The following is a 19,371-nucleotide window of genomic DNA, read 5'->3' as shown; positions in this document are numbered from 1 at the left end:
TCATTAAGTTATCAGCCAATGACGTGTGTCCTAGGGTCCTAAGGGCTGTGAGATGCAGAAGGTTGTCAGGACAACACAGAGGGATGTAAACACAGTACAAAAACGTACCAAAAGTTCGAAGCTCTAAAGAATTATGTTGAAATCAGCGCGTCTGATCGTCTGAACCAGGAAGTGACCTAAACCCTGATTACTCAAACTCTGTTCTGATTGGATAACAGGGAGATCCCGCTAGTTAGCTGTCTCATATAGCTACACACACACCACCCCCTTACCCCCTCCCTCCCACCCTGCCTCCCTCCCTCCCCCAGGGCGGGTGTAGCTTTCTGGCCTCTAGTGGTCGTGGAAGCCTGGCATGGGGAAGGGCCGGGCGAAGGCCTCCACGCGGTGACGCAGATCAGCCATGCGAGCCACCGTCTCTGGGTCCTGCAGCAGGAAGCTCTTAAACTCCTGAAGCTTCCCTGAAAAGGAGGAGATTGAGAGGGGGAGGAGAGGAGGGGGAGAGGGAGGAGGAGAGGGAGGAGGAGGAGGAGCGGGGGGGAGGGAAAAGGAGGAGAGGGAGGAGGAGAGGAGGGGAGAAGGAGGAGGGGGAGGAGGGGAGGGGGAGAGGGAAGAGGAGAGGGAGGAGGAGGAGGAGAGGGAGGAGGGGGGGGAGGGAAGAGGAGGAGGAGAGGGAGGAGGGGGGGGAGGGAAGAGGAGGAGAGGAGGGGGAGGAGGAAAGGAGGGGGAGGAGGAGAGGGAGGGAAGGAAGAGGAGGAGGAGAGGAGGGAAGAGGAGGAGAGGGAGGAGGGGGGGGAGGGAAGAGGAGAGGAGAGGAGGGAAGAGGAGGAGAGGGAGGAGGAGGAGGGAAGAGGAGGAGAGGGAGGAGGAGAGGAGGGGGAGGAGGAGAGGAGGGAAGAGGAGGAGGAGAGGGAGGAGGAGAGGACAGTTGAATGGATATAGAGTTTAAAATAGGAATAAAAGAAAAGGATAGGAAGAGAAAGAAGAGGGTATTAATAATGTTTCTACTTCCTGGACTGCAGCACCTGTGTTTTGATGTCTTCAGAGATCCACGAGCAGAGACCTCCCTCCCCACCTCTCCCCCATCCCTTTCCCTCCCCCCTCCCTCCCTACCTCTCCCTTCCCTCTCTCTCCCCCTCCAACATATAGAGGAGGGTGGAGCACCTGCTGGGGAGGAACAGCAGCAGAAGCAGAGCAACCATTCACCCCCCACACGCACCTCCTCCTCCTCCTCTCTTTCCTCCCTCCATCTTTCATCCCCTTCCAGCTCCTCCTCTCCCCTTCCCGCCCTCATCCTTCATCAGCTACCAGCACTCCTCTTCCTCCACCCCCACCCCCACCCCCCCCCACCGCTCCTCCTCCTCTCACCAGTCTTCTTCTTGACATCCAGGGCGATCTGGAAGCCCTCATCCATGAACTCCACCACCTGGATGAAGTCTGCCTCCTTGAACTGTCTGGAGGTCAGGGCAGGGGCACCTGCGAGTGGGAGGGATGGAGGCATATGACATCATATTTTATATTTTTCGTAGTTATATTTGATAGCGTAGTAGGGGTGCCCCTACTGACCCAGCCTCAGGCCCCCAGGTGTGAGCGCGCTCTTGTCCCCAGGACAGGTGTTCTTGTTGGCGGTGATGGACACCAGCTCCAGCACCCTCTCTGCCCGCGCTCCGTCCATCCCGCTGGGCCGCAGGTCCACCAGCACCAGGTGGTTGTCCGTCCCGCCTGCAACAGTCACCGTGGCGACCAGCGCTTAGCAACGAGGCATCGCAACCGGTCGACAGCACCCACCACTGAGGGGGGGGGGGGCTGGGAAATGAAGAAAGGCTGGAAAGTAGCAGGTGAATGAGCTGGGAGGGTGTGGCTACCTGAGACCAGGGTGTAGCCCTTGCTGAGCAGAGCGGATGCCATGGCCTTGGAGTTCTTCAGGACCTGGCTGATGTACTCCCTGAACATGGGGGTGTTTGCCTGGAGGGAGAGGAGGAGGAAGGAAAGGGAAAGGAGGGGAGGAGGAGGAGGGAAGGGAGGAGGAGAGGGACGGGAGGAGGAGAGGGAGGAGGAAAGGGAGAAGAGGGGAGGAGGAGGAGGGAAGGGAGGTGGAGGAGAGGGAGAGGAGGGGTGAGAGAGGAGGACAAGAGGAGACGGGAAGAGGACGTCCAGAATGAACAAGTCGTTTTGGAAACCCCATGGTGAGATGTATGGTGTGTGTTTCTGTTGGCCTCGTGTGTGTCTGACCTGTCGGAGAGCGACGGCCACCCCTGCGATGGCGTGGTTGTGCGGGCCCCCCTGCAGTGAGGGGAACACGGAGAAGTTGACCTTGTCCTCAAGGTCATACAGCACCTCGCGGCCCTTCTTATCCACAGAGCGCACGCCTTTACGGTAGAAGATCAGCCCAGCCCTGCGCACACACACACACGTCAGACATACACACACACAGTAGATCCAGCACACAGCATTGGGGAGAGGGGGGTGGACAGGTGTGTGTGTCTCACCGGGCGCCGCGGAGGGACTTGTGTGTGGTTGAGGTGACCAGGTCTGCGTGGTCGAAGGGCGAGGGGACGGCTCGGCCCGCCACCAGACCACTGATGTGGGCCATGTCTGCCAGGAGGTAGGCCTTCACCTCTGTACACAGCTACACACACACACACACACACGGGAGGGAGAATGACGGAATGAGGTTAAAATCACAGACTGAAGATATTCTTCTGTGGTTAGAATGAGAGTGTTTAAGATGGAGTCTTGTGCACGTGACCAGGTGTGTGAGGCTGGCCACAACCCTGACCCCTTCCAGAACTACAACCCTGACCGCGTCCAGAACTACAACCCTGACCGCGTCCAGAACTACGGCCCTGACCGCTTCCAGAACTACAACCCTGACCTCTTCCAGAACTACAGCCCTGACCCCTTCCAGAACTACAGCCCTGACCCCTTCCAGAACTACAACCCTGACCCCTTCCAGAACTACAACCCTGACCCCTTCCAGAACTACAACCCTGACCCCTTCCAGAACTACAGCCCTGACCCCTTCCAGAACTACAGCCCTGACCTCTTCCAGAACTACAGCCCTGACCCCTTCCAGAACTACAACCCTGACCTCTTCCAGAACTACAATCCTTTCCAGAATGAACAGACCCAGATGAGAGTAAGGCAGAGTAAAGGGGACATCAGTGTGTAGTAAAGCTAATGTGTGTCATATACTCTAAACATCTCCCTGCTGACTGCTCCGAAGGAAAAAACACTTCATAAACAGTCAACAAGCTGCGATGCAAACGACTCCCTGGCAACTGATCAGACAGATAACCAGCCTATTTAAAGAACTGATTAATATGCATCATCATCGCCACCCCTCCCTCCCTCCTAGCAGAACTAGATCAGTCCACCTCATCACATTTCAGAGTGGTGGATCTCTCGGGGCTGAGCTACGGTGGCCTGCCAGGGTCACAGTTAAGACACTGGAAAAGATGAAGACACCAACTATAGAACACTGCTGCACTAGAACTGACAACACAAGCTGAACTGAAGCCTCATCTGATACCGAGGAGAGGAGAGGAGGAGGAGAGCCCAGGAGATGGTGTGGTTCAGCACTGGGGTGAGAGCAGATTATGGGATGAAGCAGACAGACGTCCACAGAGACACAACCTTTAGTGCACTGAAGGAGAGCACTGAGGTATAGAGAGGGAGACACTGAAGGAGACACTGAGGTATGGAGAGGGAGAGAGAGAGAGAGAGACACTGAAGGAGAGCACCGAGGTGTGGAGAAGGAGAGAGAGAGAGACACTGAAGGAGAGCTGATGGTGTGGAGAGAGAGACACTGAAGGAGAGCACTGAGGTGTGGAGAGAGAGAGACACTGAAGGAGACACTGAGGTATGGAGAGGGAGAGAGAGAGAGAGAGACACTGAAGGAGAGCACCGAGGTGTGGAGAGAGAGACACTGAAGGAGACACTGAGGTATGGAGAGAGAGAGACACTGAAGGAGAGCACCGAGGTGTGGAGAGAGAGACACTGAAGGAGAGCACTGAGGTGTGGAGAGAGAGAGACACTGAAGGAGACACTGAGGTATGGAGAGGGAGAGAGAGAGAGAGAGACACTGAAGGAGAGCACCGAGGTGTGGAGAGAGAGACACTGAAGGAGACACTGAGGTATGGAGAGAGAGAGAGACACTGAAGGAGAGCACCGAGGTGTGGAGAGAGAGACACTGAAGGAGAGCACTGAGGTGTGGAGAGAGAGAGACACTGAAGGAGACACTGAGGTATGGAGAGGGAGAGAGAGAGAGAGAGACACTGAAGGAGAGCACCGAGGTGTGGAGAGAGAGACACTGAAGGAGAGCACTGAGGTGCGGAGAGAGAGAGACACTGAAGGAGAGCACTGAGGTGCGGAGAGAGAGAGAGAGAGACACTGAAGGAGAGCACTGAGGTGCGGAGAGAGAGAGAGAGACACTGAAGGAGAGCACTGAGGTGTGGAGAGAGAGAGACACTGAAGGAGAGCACTGAGGTGTGGAGAGAGAGAGAGAGACACTGAAGGAGAGCACTGAGGTGTGGAGAGAGAGACACTGAAGGAGAGCACTGAGGTGTGGAGAGAGAGAGACACTGAAGGAGAGCACTGAGGTGCGGAGAGAGAGACACTGAAGGAGAGCACTGAGGTGTGGAGAGAGAGAGACACTGAAGGAGAGCACTGAGTTATGGAGAGAGAGACACTGAAGGAGAGCACTGAGGTGTGGAGAGAGAGACACTGAAGGAGAGCACTGAGGTGTGGAGAGAGAGAGACACTGAAGGAGAGCACTGAGGTGTGGAGAGAGAGAGACTGAAGGAGAGCACTGAGGTGCGGAGAGAGAGAGAGAAAAACACTGAAGGGGAGCACAAGACAGCAAAAGAGACAGGAAAGAGAGAGAGCAAATGTTTGTACATGCGTGTGTAAATAGCTGAATGAAAATGAATGTGGTGTGTTTGAGAAAGCAACAGCAGTTGTCAGAGGGAAAGGTGACGTGAATGAGTGTTTTTGTGAGTGTGTGTGTGCATGTGAGTGTGTGTATGTGCATGTGAGTGTGTGTGTGTGCATGTGAGTGTGAGCACCTTCTTTATGCGGGCGTAGTCAATGAGCCGGGCGTAGGCGCTGGTGCCTGCAATGACCAACCTGGGGCGGAACAGACGGGCAGTCATCTCCATCTGGTCATAGTCTATCAGACCTGTAGCAGGCTGGGGGAGGGAGAGGGAGTTAGAGGCAGGGAAGTAAGACGTGTGGGAAGAGGACAGGAGAAGGGGAGGATGAAGAGCAGATGGGGAGGGAGGGAGGGAGAATAAAGACTTGGTGGTTAAACAGGTGAACTGAAGGTCTTTATTACCTGTTAGACAGAAGGACAGTTCTCACAGTCCATCACAGAGAAGACATGCCCCCCCCACCCAGCAGGGCAGCAATCTGAAATCAGCTGTGAACTCCCCCCCGCTAGCACCAGCTATTGAACGAGTGAAAACTTTAAATAGTAGAGTAGAATAAACTGTTTTAAATAAAGTCTAAATACAAAACTTCCTACCTAGTAACCAGTATAGCGACCATGACAGTTTCCTGCAAGCACGCGTAGATATCTAAGGAATTTAAGGTCGGCATAGCGACGGACGCGTCCTTGCTTCGGAACGGCATTGTGACGTCAGGTAGGACACTATTTGGCCCTAGGACACTATTTGGCCCAAGGACACTATTTGGCCCTAGGACACTATTTGGCCCTAGGACACTATTTGGCCCTAGGACACTATTTGGCCCTAGGACACTATTTGGCGATGGGACACTATTTGGCCAGACAGCCTCACTTCATCAGGCAGCGCTGAGCAGCCTGTCCTGAGCAGGACTGGACTACAGCTACACCAGCCTGTTCATTCTCTTATCTCTGCTGCAGCGCAGAGGCCCCTCATCCATCACTGGCCCCGCACACACACAGTCTGACTCTCACACACACACACACACACACACACACACACACATCACTGCAACATATACACAGTATCACCATGACACACACTCAAACACTGACTCACTTTCTCACACACACACCCCTGAAGATCTTTGTGTATTTGACATTTTGAACACCACCATACTCTGTCATGGAATGAGGAAATCCCACAATAGACATAGTGGGAGGGGCCAGAGAATGGTTCTGGAATGCTACCGTCAGCCAATGAGAGGGGTGGGGTTCAGACAGGGCGCAGGGTCACCAGGAGAGGAGTGGGGGGGGTCTCTGTTTACATCAGAGTTATGAGGACAGGAGTAGAGGCAGGAGAGGAGTAGAGGCAGGAGAGGGGTAGAGGCAGGAGAGGGGTAGAGGCAGGAGAGGGGTAGAGGCAGGAGAGGGGTAGAGGCAGCAGGAGAAGGGTAGAGTCAGGAAAGGGGTAGAGGCAGGAGAGAAGTATAGGCAGGAAAGGGTCTCTACTTACATTCAGCTTGTATGGCATTGACTCAAAATAGATGGATGTGGCTGAGATCCTCTTTACTTCAGACATGTAGCCATGGGTCAGACTGGAGGCAGAGAGAGGGGAGGGAAGGGGGGGGTTAGAACACAGAAGTGAGGGTCTGAGTATGGAGTAAGGCAACTAGACAGGGAGGGAGTGAGGGAGGGGGAGTGAGAGAGAGAGAGACTTGGGGGGAGTGAGAAAGATGGAGAGGGGTAAGGAGGGTCACAGAGGGGCACAGAGGGGTAAGGAGGGGCACAGAGGTGTAAGGAGGGGTAAGGAGGGGCACAGAGGGGTAAGGAGGGGCACAGAGGGGTAAGGAGGGGCACAGAGGGGTAAGGAGGGGCACAGAGGGGCACGGACGGGCACAGAGGGGTAAGGAGGGGCACAGAGGGGCACTGACTGTCCTCCGTCGGGCAGGTCCAGCCCCATGATGCGGTCGTGGGGGTTCAGCACGGCCGTGTAGGCGGCAAAGTTGGCCGGGGAGCCGGAGTAGGGTTGCACGTTCACCCCCCACAGGGCCGGGTCCAGGTCAAAGGCCTCCAGAGCCCGGCGCTGACACAGCAGCTCGATCTGATCCACCACCTCCGCCCCCCCGTAGTACCTGACGCACAGCACAGCACAGCACGCGCTCCTTCAGCACACCCTCACTTCATCAACACGTGTGTTATGGATTCTTTCATGTTGGTTAATTATTGTTACACTTAGATCACCTGAAAAGCTTGATGTGTTCGTGAAAATCATGATTGAAAATGGTTTGAATGTTACTTATACGTTTCTATACATGCCATGGCACGAACATTGTGGGTCTGTAGAGGAATGTTTTTAAAGAGACCACACCAGTCATGGACTGGATGTGCCATTTAGACAGGAAGTGCTATGTGGTACAGGAAGTGGTAAAGAGGGTATCTGCAGGCGGATGGGCACAGAGTAACAGATGGGCGCAGTGAATCAAATCATTCTGATCAGAACGTCATTTCATTACAAAATGAGAGAAAACAACAGGAGATTAGATCAATCGCAAAAACCTCAAACCTAGAAACCAAAATATGAGATGCTCTGAATTACCTCAGGGTTTTTGGTACCAGTCCCAATTTTTTGGGAGACAACATTGCTAGGTGAAGGTATAATTCAGGCATGCATCATAGCAGGTGGCTGTAGCTAAGGTAGCTGTATGGTTGTACATGTAATATATTCCTTTAGCATACACAGCTATCCAGAGCAAAATACAGGGGCGGGGGGATTTGAACCTGTGACCTCTTGATATGAATGAAAGTCAACCCCTCTACCCACTGGCTATCACTACCACCCATCCCAGGTGATGCAGCTGGAGAGTTGTAGATTTCACTCGTATTGCTAAGGAAGGTTGCTAAGGAAGGTTGCTAAGAAAGGCTGTTGAAAGGTGACAGTGGTGGCGGGTTGCTAGGTGACCTCACCTCCGCCCTGGGTAACCTTCGGAATACTTGTTGTTGAGACAGGAGCCCTGTGCCTCGAGGGCAGCGCGACTGCAGAAGTTCTGTTAAGATGAACACACACACAGATTAAACTCTGTTAAGTGTTTGTGAGAAGCCCCCCTCCCTCCTTCCCCCCCTCCCTCAAGCCAAAGACGATCATTACATTATCGAACAACAGCACTGCTTTATAGACTTCCTCTCCTCCTCAAGGCTCTCACCAGCCTCTAGAACACCAGCCTCTAGAGCACCAGCCTCCAGTGCACCAGCCTCTAGAGCACCAGCCTCTAGAGCACCAGCCTCTAGAGCACCAGCCTCTAGAGGGCACAGAGGTTCTAGAGCACCAGCCTCCAGTGCACCAGCCTCTAGAGCACCAGCCTCTAGAGCACCAGCCTCTAGAGCACCAGCCTCCAGTGCACCAGCCTCCAGTGCACCAGCCTCCAGTGCACCAGCCTCCAGTGCACCAGCCTCCAGTGCACCAGCCTCCAGTGCACCAGCCTCCAGTGCACCAGCCTCTAGAGCACCAGCCTCTAGAGCACCAGCCTCTAGAGCACCAGCCTCTAGAGCACCAGCCTCTAGAGCACCAGCCTCTAGAGCACCAGCCTCTAGAGCACCAGCCTCCAGTGCACCAGCCTCCAGTGCACCAGCCTCCAGTGCACCAGCCTCCAGTGCACCAGCCTCCAGTGCACCAGCCTCCAGTGCACCAGCCTCCAGTGCACCAGCCTCCAGTGCACCAGCCTCCAGTGCACCAGCCTCCAGTGCACCAGCCTCTAGTGCACCTGAGGAGAGTAGAGGACCCAAGTGCAGCAGAGTAACCATATAGGCCACCAGAACACACACTCCCTTCAGGCTGGCATCCCTCACATGGGATTACATCGTCCCAGGCAGCCCTACACACACACCCACGCACGCACACAAACAGACACAAGCTCAGACACCGTGCGTATGCTAATGCTTTCCACTCAGAGGCGATGAGGAGGCGATGAGGAGATAGCCGGCCAGGTAACAGCTTTCTCCTGTCTGCCATGCTGGGAAGACCACTCACATTAGAATTGGAAATGCAATCGCTGTGCGTGTGTGTGTGTGTGTGACAGAGAGAGTGAGAGGTAGAAAGATTGTGTGTGAGCATGTGTGTGAGAGCAAGAGAGGATATAAATATAAATATATATATATAGTTGTATCTGTGTGTGTTAATGCGTTAGTGTGTGTTAATGCGTTAATGTGTGTGTTAGTGTGGGTGTGTGTGTTGGTGTGTGTTAATGCGTTAGTGTGTGTGTGTGTGTGTGTGTGTTAATGCGTTAGTGTGTGTGTGTGTGTGTGTTTTTCTTCCACACGTGGAGGGTGTGTTGAACCCTGTGGAGTGATCAGAGCAGAGCTGAGTCTGTATGAAGACATCAGCTCCTCTCACTGGAGCGACCAAGAGCTGTGGAGGAGCTGATGCACTCCACTGACCACACACTGTGGCACAGGGGACAGGAGGAGGAGGAGGGGGGAGAGGGGGAGGGGGAGGGGAGGGGAGAGGGGGAGGGGGAGGAGGGGAGAGGGGGAGGAGGAGGGGAGAGGGGGAGGAGGGGAGGAGGAGGGGAGAGGGGGAGGAGGAGGGGAGAGGGGGAGGAGGAGGGGAGAGGGGGAGGAGGAGGGGGGAGGGGGAGGAGGAGGGGAAAGGGGGGAGAGGGGGACATGGGGAGGAGGAGGGGAGAGGGGGACATGGGGAGGAGGAGGGGAGAGGGGGACAGGAGGAGGAGGAGGGGAGAGGGGGAGGGGGAGGGAAGAGGGGGAGGAGGAGGGGAGAGGGGGAGGAGGGGAGGAGGAGGGGGAGGAGGGGAGGAGGAGGGGAGAGGGGGAGGGGGAGGGGAGAGGGGGAGGAGGAGGGGAGAGGGGGAGGAGGAGGGGAGGAGGAGGGGAGAGGGGGAGGAGGAGGGGAGAGGGGGAGGAGGAGGGGGGAGGGGGAGGAGGAGGGGAAAGGGGGAAGAGGGGAGAGGGGGACATGGGGAGGAGGAGGGGAGAGGGGGACATGGGGAGGAGGAGGGGAGAGGGGGACAGGAGGAGGAGGAGGGGAGAGGGGGAGGAGGAGGGGAGAGGGGGAGGAGGAGGGGAGAGAGGGAGGAGGGGAGGAGGAGGGGAGAGGGGGAGGAGGAGGGGAAAGGGGGAAGAGGGGGACATGGGGAGGAGGAGGGGAGAGGGGGACAGGAGGAGGAGGAGGGGAGAGGGGGAGGAGGAGGGGAAAGGGGGAAGAGGGGAGAGCGGGACATGGGGAGGAGGAGGGGAGAGGGGGACATGAGGAGGAGGAGGAGGGGGGAGGAGGAGGAAGAGGAGGGGGGAGAGGGAAGGAGGAAGAGATAGGAGGAGGAGATTCCACTGGATGAAGATGTTTCTCTAAATGACAGTGCTTGGTGGAGAGGGTTGGCAGTGGTGGTGCTCATCCGGGGGCTAGGTGATCTACTGCAGGGGAGTAGGCACACCTGTCACTCTTTCTGCCTCTATCCCTCCCCCTGCCTCTCTCTCTCTCTGCCTCTATCCCTCCCCCTGCCTCTCTCTCTCTTTCTGTCTCCATTCCTCTGTCTCCTGTCGAGGGAGGGGTAGCAAAGGGAGTGCATAACTCAACAAAGCAAAAAATGTGTGTGTATAAGTGTGTATGCATGTGTATAAGTGGGTGTGTGTGTGTTCAGTGTGTAGTTGTAGTGTGTAGGTGTAGTGTGTGTGTTCAGTGTGTAGTTGTAGTGTGTAGGTGTAGTGTGTGTGTTCAGTGTGTAGTTGTAGTGTGTAGGTGTAGTGTGTGTGTTCAGTGTGTAGGTGTAGTGTGTGTGTTCAGTGTGTAGGTGTAGGTGTAGTGTGTGTGTGTGTGTGTTCCATACCTCGGAGGCGATGAGCTCCAGACCCCGGCACTGGCGGTCCTTCTCCTGCCTCAGCAGGCCCCACATCTCTGGGTCGTCAGCAGCCAGGCTGTCCTGACCGCTCCAGGGCCGCTCCTCCTCCAGGGGGCTGGCGGCCTGGGTCTGTTGGCCCCGCACCCACACCCCCGCGGGCTGACAGAGGGGCTGACACACACACACACACACACAAGAACAAGGGCTTATTCCAGTTATCCATGACACATACATGTTGTTATCTGATCCTCTGAGTATTTGTGGTGTTAACACCTTCTGAAGCTATGTGCGGGCCCACCGGGGCCCCCCACACACTAGGGGGCCCCCCCTACACTGCCCTCTCCCCCACACACACACACACACACACACACACACACACACACACACACACACACACACACACACACACACACACACACACACACAACATTGGCAGAGCCAGCCTGGGGGATAACGATTTCTCCAGCAGCAGATGTGGTTCCACCCTGAGAAGGTTCCTCTGGGTTCTCCAGGATAAAGGGCTCCCTCCCAGGCTGGCCTGCTGTGTAAAGAGTTGGAGGGTTACGCTCCAGCGCACTTCAACATGCAGGCTGGTAGAATTAGAATCCCGGGTTGTTTGTAAGATATCAGTAATCAGCGCGCTTGTTCAATTATGCCTGTATCAGCTGCAGTAAGGGGCCGTCACGGACACAGTGGACTCAGACGGAGAACATATTCAGCATTTCCTCTTATCTAATCTCAGGCTCCCTCTCACTCCCCTCCCTTCTGCACTCTGATCCACCAACTGGGTGCACAGAGTCCACAGCCGCTTCTTGTTCTCAAACCTTTTCACCTTCTTTCCTTCGTTCCTTCGCTCCCACCCACCCTCCCTCCTGTCAGATAGAGGAGGGCGTCTCCAGTCAGGTGGTCACACACACCCACACACACACACACACACACACACACACAAGTGTTTGAGCAGCAGAGGCAATGATGAGGATGGCCCAGGGTGTCTAGCAGAGTGATGCACTGCTCCTCTCTAACAGTGGTATTAAAAGCCTATTAGAGCAGGACTGGCTGTGGGCTCTGGGCAGCCGGACGAGGAGGGAAGCTCTGTGGTGTCAGGGAGAGAACGATGGAGAGACTACCTCCACTCCATCACACACTGCAGCCCTCACCACAGAAGAAGACAAGCTGCAGAGACACACTGCAGCCCTCACCACAGAAGAAGACAAGCTGCAGAGACACACTGCAGCCCTCACCACAGAAGAAGACAAGCTGCAGAGACACACTGCAGCCCTCACCACAGAAGAAGACAAGCTGCAGAGACACGCTGCAGCCCTCAGATCCCCAATACGACCCAACTGTTTGGCAAACAAAGACCACACAGTGTAACTGGTCAAAGCCCCCCTCAACCCCAAGTCCCATCCTTCCACCCCAAGAGCCCTGTCTCCTCCTCTCCCACTCAGAGGAGGTCTGGGGCCCTGTCTCCTCCTCCCACTGAGAGGAGGTCTGGGGCCCTGTCTCCTCCTCTCCCACTCAGAGGAGGTCTGGGGCCCTGTCTCCTCCCCCACTCAGAGGAGGTCTGGGGCCCTGTCTCCTGGATGGTAAGGGAACAGAGGTGACACGCTGGAGGAGGAGGAGGGTTGAAAGGGGCACATTAAAAAGGGAAAGAGGTGAGGAGGGGGAGAAAGAAGACCTGCAACCCTGGCCTGCTGTCAGCCTGGAGGAGGAGGGGGACCCTGAGGAGACAGCTGCCCCCCCCAGCCCCCCCCCCCCCCGGCCCCCCTGGAGCACCACCCCGGTCTGTCTCAGAGGACACACTCCACACAGACGAATCACACGGGTCATTAAACGCTGACGGCATCTGTCCTTCGCTGTCCGGACTATCCGCCGGGACACACACACACACACACACACACACACACACACGCTGTGACAGCAGCACTGGACAAAGGTGTCTGTGGTGAAGACAATCCCTCCCTCCCTCCCTCCCTCCCTCCCTCCCTCCCTCCCTCCCTCCCTCCCTCCCTCCCTCCCTCCCTCCCTCCCTCCCTCCCTCCCTCCCTCCCTCCCTCCCTCCCTCCCTCCCTCCCTCCCTCCCTCCCGTCACCCTAAGCTGCTAACCAGTGTGAGCAGAGTGGCACTTGTGCCTGATTTTTTCAAAGTGCCTGTCGCTGTCAGGCACTCCACTCAGGGACAGAAAGCTTTAGTCCAGCAGCCCCCCAAGCCCGGCAGCCCCCCCCCCCAGCCCGGCAGCCCCCCCCCCCAGCCCGGCAGCCCCCCCCCCCAGCCCGGCCCCCTCCCCCAGCCCGGCCCCCTCCCCCAGCCCAGCCCCCTATGTCTGCCTCCTGGCCTGCTTACCTGCCTGCCTGTCCACATCGTTAGGACAGATTAATTAATAAACAGATGATTAATTGATCCTGGGAAAGCGAGAGCTCAGATCCAAGGACCAGATCTGTCCCTGGACTATTTTTAGACGACAGATTACTGTCTTCTGAAGGTGAACTCGATGTGAGACTCTCTCTAAAAACACAGAGAGAGAGAGAGAGAGAGAGTGAGAGAGAGACAGAGAGAGAGAGAGAGAGAGAGAGAGAGAGAGCGAGAGCCAAGAGGGGAGGGGGGAAGGTGAGAGAACCTATACCTCTCTTCCCCTCCCTACCCCTCTGCCCCCCACTTTCACCTACCCTCCTCACCTCTGCCTCCCAGTCACCAGAAACCTCACATCTACCTTTCCACCCCTCCCAATAGCTCATCTCACCTCTTCTCACATCTACCCACGCACTGCTCCCCTCATCCCATCCCTTCCCCTCCTCCTACCTCCTCCTCCCACCCCACCTCCTACTTCTACTCCTCCCACCTCCTCCTCCCACCCCACCTCCTCCTCCTCCTTCCACCCCACCTCCTACTCCTCCCACCCCACCTCCTCCTCCTCCCACCCCACCTCCTCCTCCTCCTCCTCCTCCCACCCCACCTCCTACTCCCACCTCCTCCTCCTCCTCCTCCCACCCCACCTCCTACTCCCACCTCCTCCTACTCCTCCCACCCCACCTCCTACTCCCACCTCCTCCTCCTCCTCCCACCCAACCTCCTACTCCTCCCACCCCACCTCCTACTCCCACCTCCTCCTACTCCTCCCACCCCACCTCCTACTCCCACCTCCTCCTACTCCTCCCACCCCACCTCCTCCTCCTCCCACCTCCTCCTCCCACCCCACCTCCTACTCCCACCTCCTCCTCCTCCTCCCACCCAACCTCCTACTCCTCCCACCCCACCTCCTACTCCCACCTCCTCCTACTCCTCCCACCCCACCTCCTACTCCCACCTCCTCCTACTCCTCCCACCCCACCTCCTCCTCCTCCCACCTCCTCCTCCCACCCAACCTCCTACTCCTCCCACCCCACCTCCTACTCCCACCTCCTCCTACTCCTCCCACCCCACCTCCTACTCCGACCTCCTCCTCCCACCCCACCTCCTCCCTTCCCACCTCCTCCTCTCCTGCCCTCCCACCTCCTCCTCCTCCTCCTCCTCCTCTCCTGCCTTCCACCCCTCCCCCAGCTGATCACCCTCCTCCCTGGACCACCATCATTCCAGTCAAGTTCTTCTCTGAAGACTTCTCTTTTCCTCCCCCGGCGCCATGAGAGGAGTCCATTTTACAGATGACTGCTGTCCATCATCCCCACTGCAAACAACAATCAACCATGTAACCCAGGAGAAGAGGAGGAGGAGGAGTGACAGCCGGAGAGCATCAGTCAGACTGACGGACGCTCTCTCTCTTCCTGTCACTGACTAATGGGGAGGCTGCCGTTACAAATTGTGGTCTGATTCATCTGGAATGACGAGAGGAGAGGAGGTTGGGGTCAAAGGGGCCATGTCCCCCACACTCAGGCTGGGGACACGACACACACACACACACACACACACACACACACACACACACACACACACACACACACACTAGTCAACCAGTCAGTCAACCAGTCGGTCAGTCAATCAGCCAGTCAACCGAGTTTCTAGAACAGAAATGCTTGCTTCATACAGTTGTCGGGCGCCATTTAATATTACATTTTTGTTTACCCCAGCCAAAAAAATCATTTTATTACATATTTTTGATTTTCAGACTTTTCCATTTTTATTTTAACCAGCAGTTTGTCTTGACTTTTTTTTTTTTTTTACATTCATTTTCCCCATGAGGAAGTGAGATATTGTCTAGTAAAATTAAAACCAATCAATTGGATTAATGCTCCGGTAAAATATTTAATACCCATTACATCAAATTATTTTGGATCACTAATCAAAATGATAATTTGTGTTTTTTGTGTATTTCAATGTCTGGACGTCGCAGCTGTCCGGATCATTACTCCGTCAATGATCCAAGTGTCTTCATTTATTTAACACGGCTGCGTGGAACCACTTGAAAGACGTTTTCATTATACTACATTTCTCTTTTTGTGTGATGTAGTGAGTACACTCTGTTTTACAGTGGGCTGGGCTGCTGATAACAGGATAAATATATCCTATCAGCGCTCTAACCCGGAGAGGTTTACAGTTCTTGTGGCTGTCAGTCTAATGTTTACATGTTATTTCCAGAAACAGATTGACAGCAGAGATTGATGGCACAAGGATGAACCTTAGTACGATAACGACACAATTTGTGTAGGCGGTTTGAATATATTGCTGTCGGTGATAAAATGCCAAGTTATCATGAAGAACACATGAAGGACGTGATTGTTGTAAATGCTGGACTAACAAAAACTCACAATAAAGAATAAAATAAGCATGAAAAATTATAAATTCAGTGTTTCCTCTAGGATTTTTTTTTTTTTTTTGCAGCGACGGGTGTTTTTCTTTTCCTTTAACATTTCGAGGCGTACACTCTGATCCCCTCGCTATCTGAATCTTAATAGGCAGCTACTACTGCTACTGCTACTGCTAGTGCTATCTTCCTCATCGAAGCAATCAGGCCTACCTGTCGTTCGAATATATTTACTTAAGTTAAGTTCACCGAGTTCGCTAGTCTAGCTATCTTCTTGAGCACAGTCTAGATCTAGCTAAAGTTATACTAGACAAGCTGGAACATTATTAAATAAGATTAATTAAATAATCATAATTAGTTGGCCATCAACATCAAAATGCGAATATTAATTAAACTAAAATATAGCCAACTTGACGTAGGCCTACATTTAACAAGCTAGCATATTTTCTCTAGCGGCATCTGGAGGATATATCCTCTGCCCTGTTTTCACCGCAGGGAGCCAGATACCGGGGAGGAGAAAGTTCTCCGCTGTACTCGCTGTTGTCTTTTTCATGTTTTTTCATGACCTGAGTGACTGACGTCCTGTTACTGTTCAGTTGCTCATCCAAATCGGCCCTGGCATTTTTGGGCCAGGCGGCCCATACCACCTAGTGTTTGCCCAAAAGTGTCTGCTTTATACAATAACCACAACCGTTTCCAATGCCACAATAAAGCTGATAGTAGTATATGCCCTGGCAAAGAGCACCAATACAAGAGAACCAGTGTACTCACTCACTTTTTATTGACGATTTGGAGGCCATATAGTACACAATGTCCATACTCAAGTGCAAGTAACAGTGGAAAGTTGCATGGCCTTAGAACAACACTGGAATATTAATCCAAGCATCCGCCTGTAGATTTTGTAGCTTTTTCTCTCTTAGCTTTTCTGCACCTACTTTGCGCTTTTGTTTCTCAATTTTTAATCGATGCTAAACTTTAACGATGCCAAACGATGTTAGGCATTAGCCAACAGCTTGTGTCTTCCTGGATTTGATTGGGTCAGGCGAGTGCCAATTAAGGAAATTAAGCAATGGGCCACAGTCAGTTCTTTATGGGCCGGCCCGTTTTTTTTATTATTTTTTTTTATACATCGGTGAGTCGGCCCAAAAGTGCGTCGGCCCACCGGGCATTTGCCCGGTATGCCAGATGGCCAGTCCAAGCCTTGACTTGGCAGAAAGATGAATAAAGTATTACATGAAGCTGTTTTTGAAAGCAACGATCTGCAGTCATTTCATTTTACGGCCCCATTCTTCATAATTAGCTGGAAAATGTGTCAAATGAATGTGCTTAATTCATGTTTTGGCTAGCAAATGCACAAGTTAGTTGTCATTACATAACTGTCATTCTGGGGTAACATACCTTACAAAACACATTAGGTAAACAACAAGAATGCCACGACCAGAAAGAGTCACTGCTGACTGTGTGCAGCCTGCCCGCCTGCCCGCCTGCCCGACCTGTACCCCCCCCCCCCCCCCCCCCGCCCCCCAGGGGAGGGCACCCAGGACTGAGTGTTGATTGGCTGAAGACAGCGATGAGCTTTGGCTCCTGGGAGCAAAACCATGCAAATAAATATCCTCTATGTCAGTGTTGGGTAATCTGTCAGACGAACTATTATAGAAGCAGAGAGATAAGGAGTACAGGAGCTCTCAGGTGAACTCACAAGAGAGAGAGAGACCCCGAGAGAAAGAGAGTGAGAGAGAGACCCAGAGAGATAGAAACAGAGAGAGAGAGACCCAGAGAGAGAGAGACCCAGAGAGAGAGAGACCCAGAGAGAGAGAGAGAGAGAGACCCAGAGAGAGAGAGACCCAGAGAGAGAGAGAGACCCAGAGAGAGAGAGACCCAGAGAGAGAGAGACCCAGAGAGAGAGACCCAGAGAGAGAGAGAGAGGGACGCACACGCACACACACACACCACCTGTCCTGAACTTGCTCAGATCTGGTCAATTTAGAAACCAAACCCAAGACTCAGTTTACCTCAGCGGCTACCAGGACACTGGGTAGCTTCCAGTGCTTCAAAAAAAAACATGGGTTTAGCTCAGTGGTTAGAGCATTTGACCGCAGATCAAGAGGTTGCAGGTTCAAATCTCCCTGTACATTGACTCAAATAAAAACGTAACTGAATGCATTGCACAAGACAGGACTCATGTGAGGGTTGGTAAATCACATTAAGCTGCACGCTGAACTGATTCACACAACAGGAAAAGCATGCTGGCATGTGAATCAGATATTATAATTGATTACCTCAAAGACTCAAACTACTTTTTAATAAGGTGAACTCTCACTCTAAAGACAGAAGGAACTAAAGTGATTCTCCTTCAAACCTTCTCTGAACAACAGCATTGTTATTATGCCACAGTAATCTAGACTTTGCTACATTACAAACAGAGGGCATCTGAATAAACTGGGGCAACATTTCCAGAACCAGAGGGAAGTTAGTCTACAAGCATCTTGTGTTTATTTTCAAAAGGTTTCCAATCTGTTTATGCTTTTGTAAACAGATCCAGGTCATCTAAAAGTACAACTAACACACTGTTTGTGTGTGTGTGTGTCCAGCCTCAATACATTTAGTCATTTAGCAGACGCTCTTATCCAGAGCGACTTAATAAAGACTGGACACTGCACTATCCAGATGGACAGCTCAAAAATCCTGATTGCAAATCAAGATGTTGCAGGTTCAAATCCCCTACAAAAATGAACAATCTTCTCTGTGCTGAGTGGTATATTATTAGCTGAGTATGGTAATGATCTACAGTTAATATTGTTCTAACGCTCTGACCCCTGAAAAGGTTAATATTTTGCTCACTGTAGGACATCTTGATTTCGCACTTTGTGCTTCTGGGCCCGGCTTAGTCCGATCTGATTTAGACAACTCTAATTGACTATTAACTCAACTCTAAAACCCGCACAATAAGAGAACAGACATCTCAATTACCAAAAGCACATGTGACACTTACACGACAAAGGTCAGATACATTAATATATCACGTCAATTGATAATACAGCCTAGTGGATTAAAAACAATTAAACCAAGTTGTCTGCTCAAATATAATGACATGAAACGTTAAGTACATTACTATAAGTGTCACCAAATCAGAATTAAGTCCAGAAACCCGAGGCAGTTTTTACTATTGTAGAACTGTCAACGTACAGCTGACAGGCGATGCTGATGAAACCAACGCGAGACAGTTGCATCATAGTTAGCCGATGTAGCTAGCTGGGGTTAGCCGTGGTCACACAAGTTAACAAGGCTAGTAGCTAACCATGTAGCTAACCATGATTCAAACGTGGCAGCTACACATCCACGTACCAGTGTTTTGCAACAGCTAACACACAATTAGCTTGCATCATAAAACGCCATATGCGGCTGACGGTTTGAGGCAGGTAATGTACGCCTAGACACATTGCTGTCCAATGTGTATAGCAACCAAACACAGTCATTACTAGGTCCATCTACTTAACGAACGGTAGGTTTACTGCAGTGTTAAAGCAAACTTATTGAGAATAAGCAACCTATATTATCAGTGTAAAGCGAAAAGCTAACTTTGCTAGCTTGCTAACAAAATTATGTAAACGTGTTTGAACGGTCCAATGCGCTTGGTGGTCAGTACAGTAGATAGATGTCCAGCCAGCCAGAAACACAGGCGTGCTTCCCACTATCGATTGTTTATTAATATCATGACAGCTTGAGTTGCAAACACGAGATTGCATCGCTACTCACCCGTGCAAGTCTTCTTAAAGTAACTGACAGCATGTTGTAAGATTGCAGGTATGGCAGCTTTGCGAGCACGCTTGACAGCCCAACACAGTTCGAGATGGTCTGACTCAGCGACTGGGACAGCCTGTTATGAA

The 19,371-nt window shown here is 53.0% G+C and overlaps 1 protein-coding gene across 1 annotated transcript; it reads right to left on the bottom strand.

Annotated features, from left to right (window-relative positions):
• Nucleotides 1–288: 288 nt before the first annotated feature.
• On the bottom strand, nucleotides 289–19,371 carry shmt2 (serine hydroxymethyltransferase 2 (mitochondrial)). Its single transcript, XM_084705764.1, has 12 exons — nucleotides 19,241–19,371; nucleotides 10,738–10,920; nucleotides 7,868–7,947; nucleotides 6,835–7,035; nucleotides 6,417–6,498; nucleotides 5,064–5,186; nucleotides 2,487–2,626; nucleotides 2,230–2,392; nucleotides 1,863–1,962; nucleotides 1,564–1,719; nucleotides 1,366–1,473; nucleotides 289–458 (listed from the first exon to the last, which is right to left on the bottom strand). Exons 1-12 carry the CDS (start codon nucleotides 19,271–19,273, stop codon nucleotides 331–333), a joined length of 1,497 nt encoding a protein of 498 aa, XP_084561890.1. The 5' UTR covers nucleotides 19,274–19,371; the 3' UTR covers nucleotides 289–330.

The sequence above is a fragment of the Hypomesus nipponensis genome, chromosome 9 (assembly GCF_054491055.1).
Source record: "Hypomesus nipponensis isolate SF chromosome 9, ASM5449105v1, whole genome shotgun sequence".
In the NCBI taxonomy this organism is placed as follows: Eukaryota; Metazoa; Chordata; class Actinopteri; order Osmeriformes; family Osmeridae; genus Hypomesus; species Hypomesus nipponensis.
Note: the sequence above shows the minus strand (reverse complement) of the source record. Positions and strands in the feature narration are given on the sequence as shown.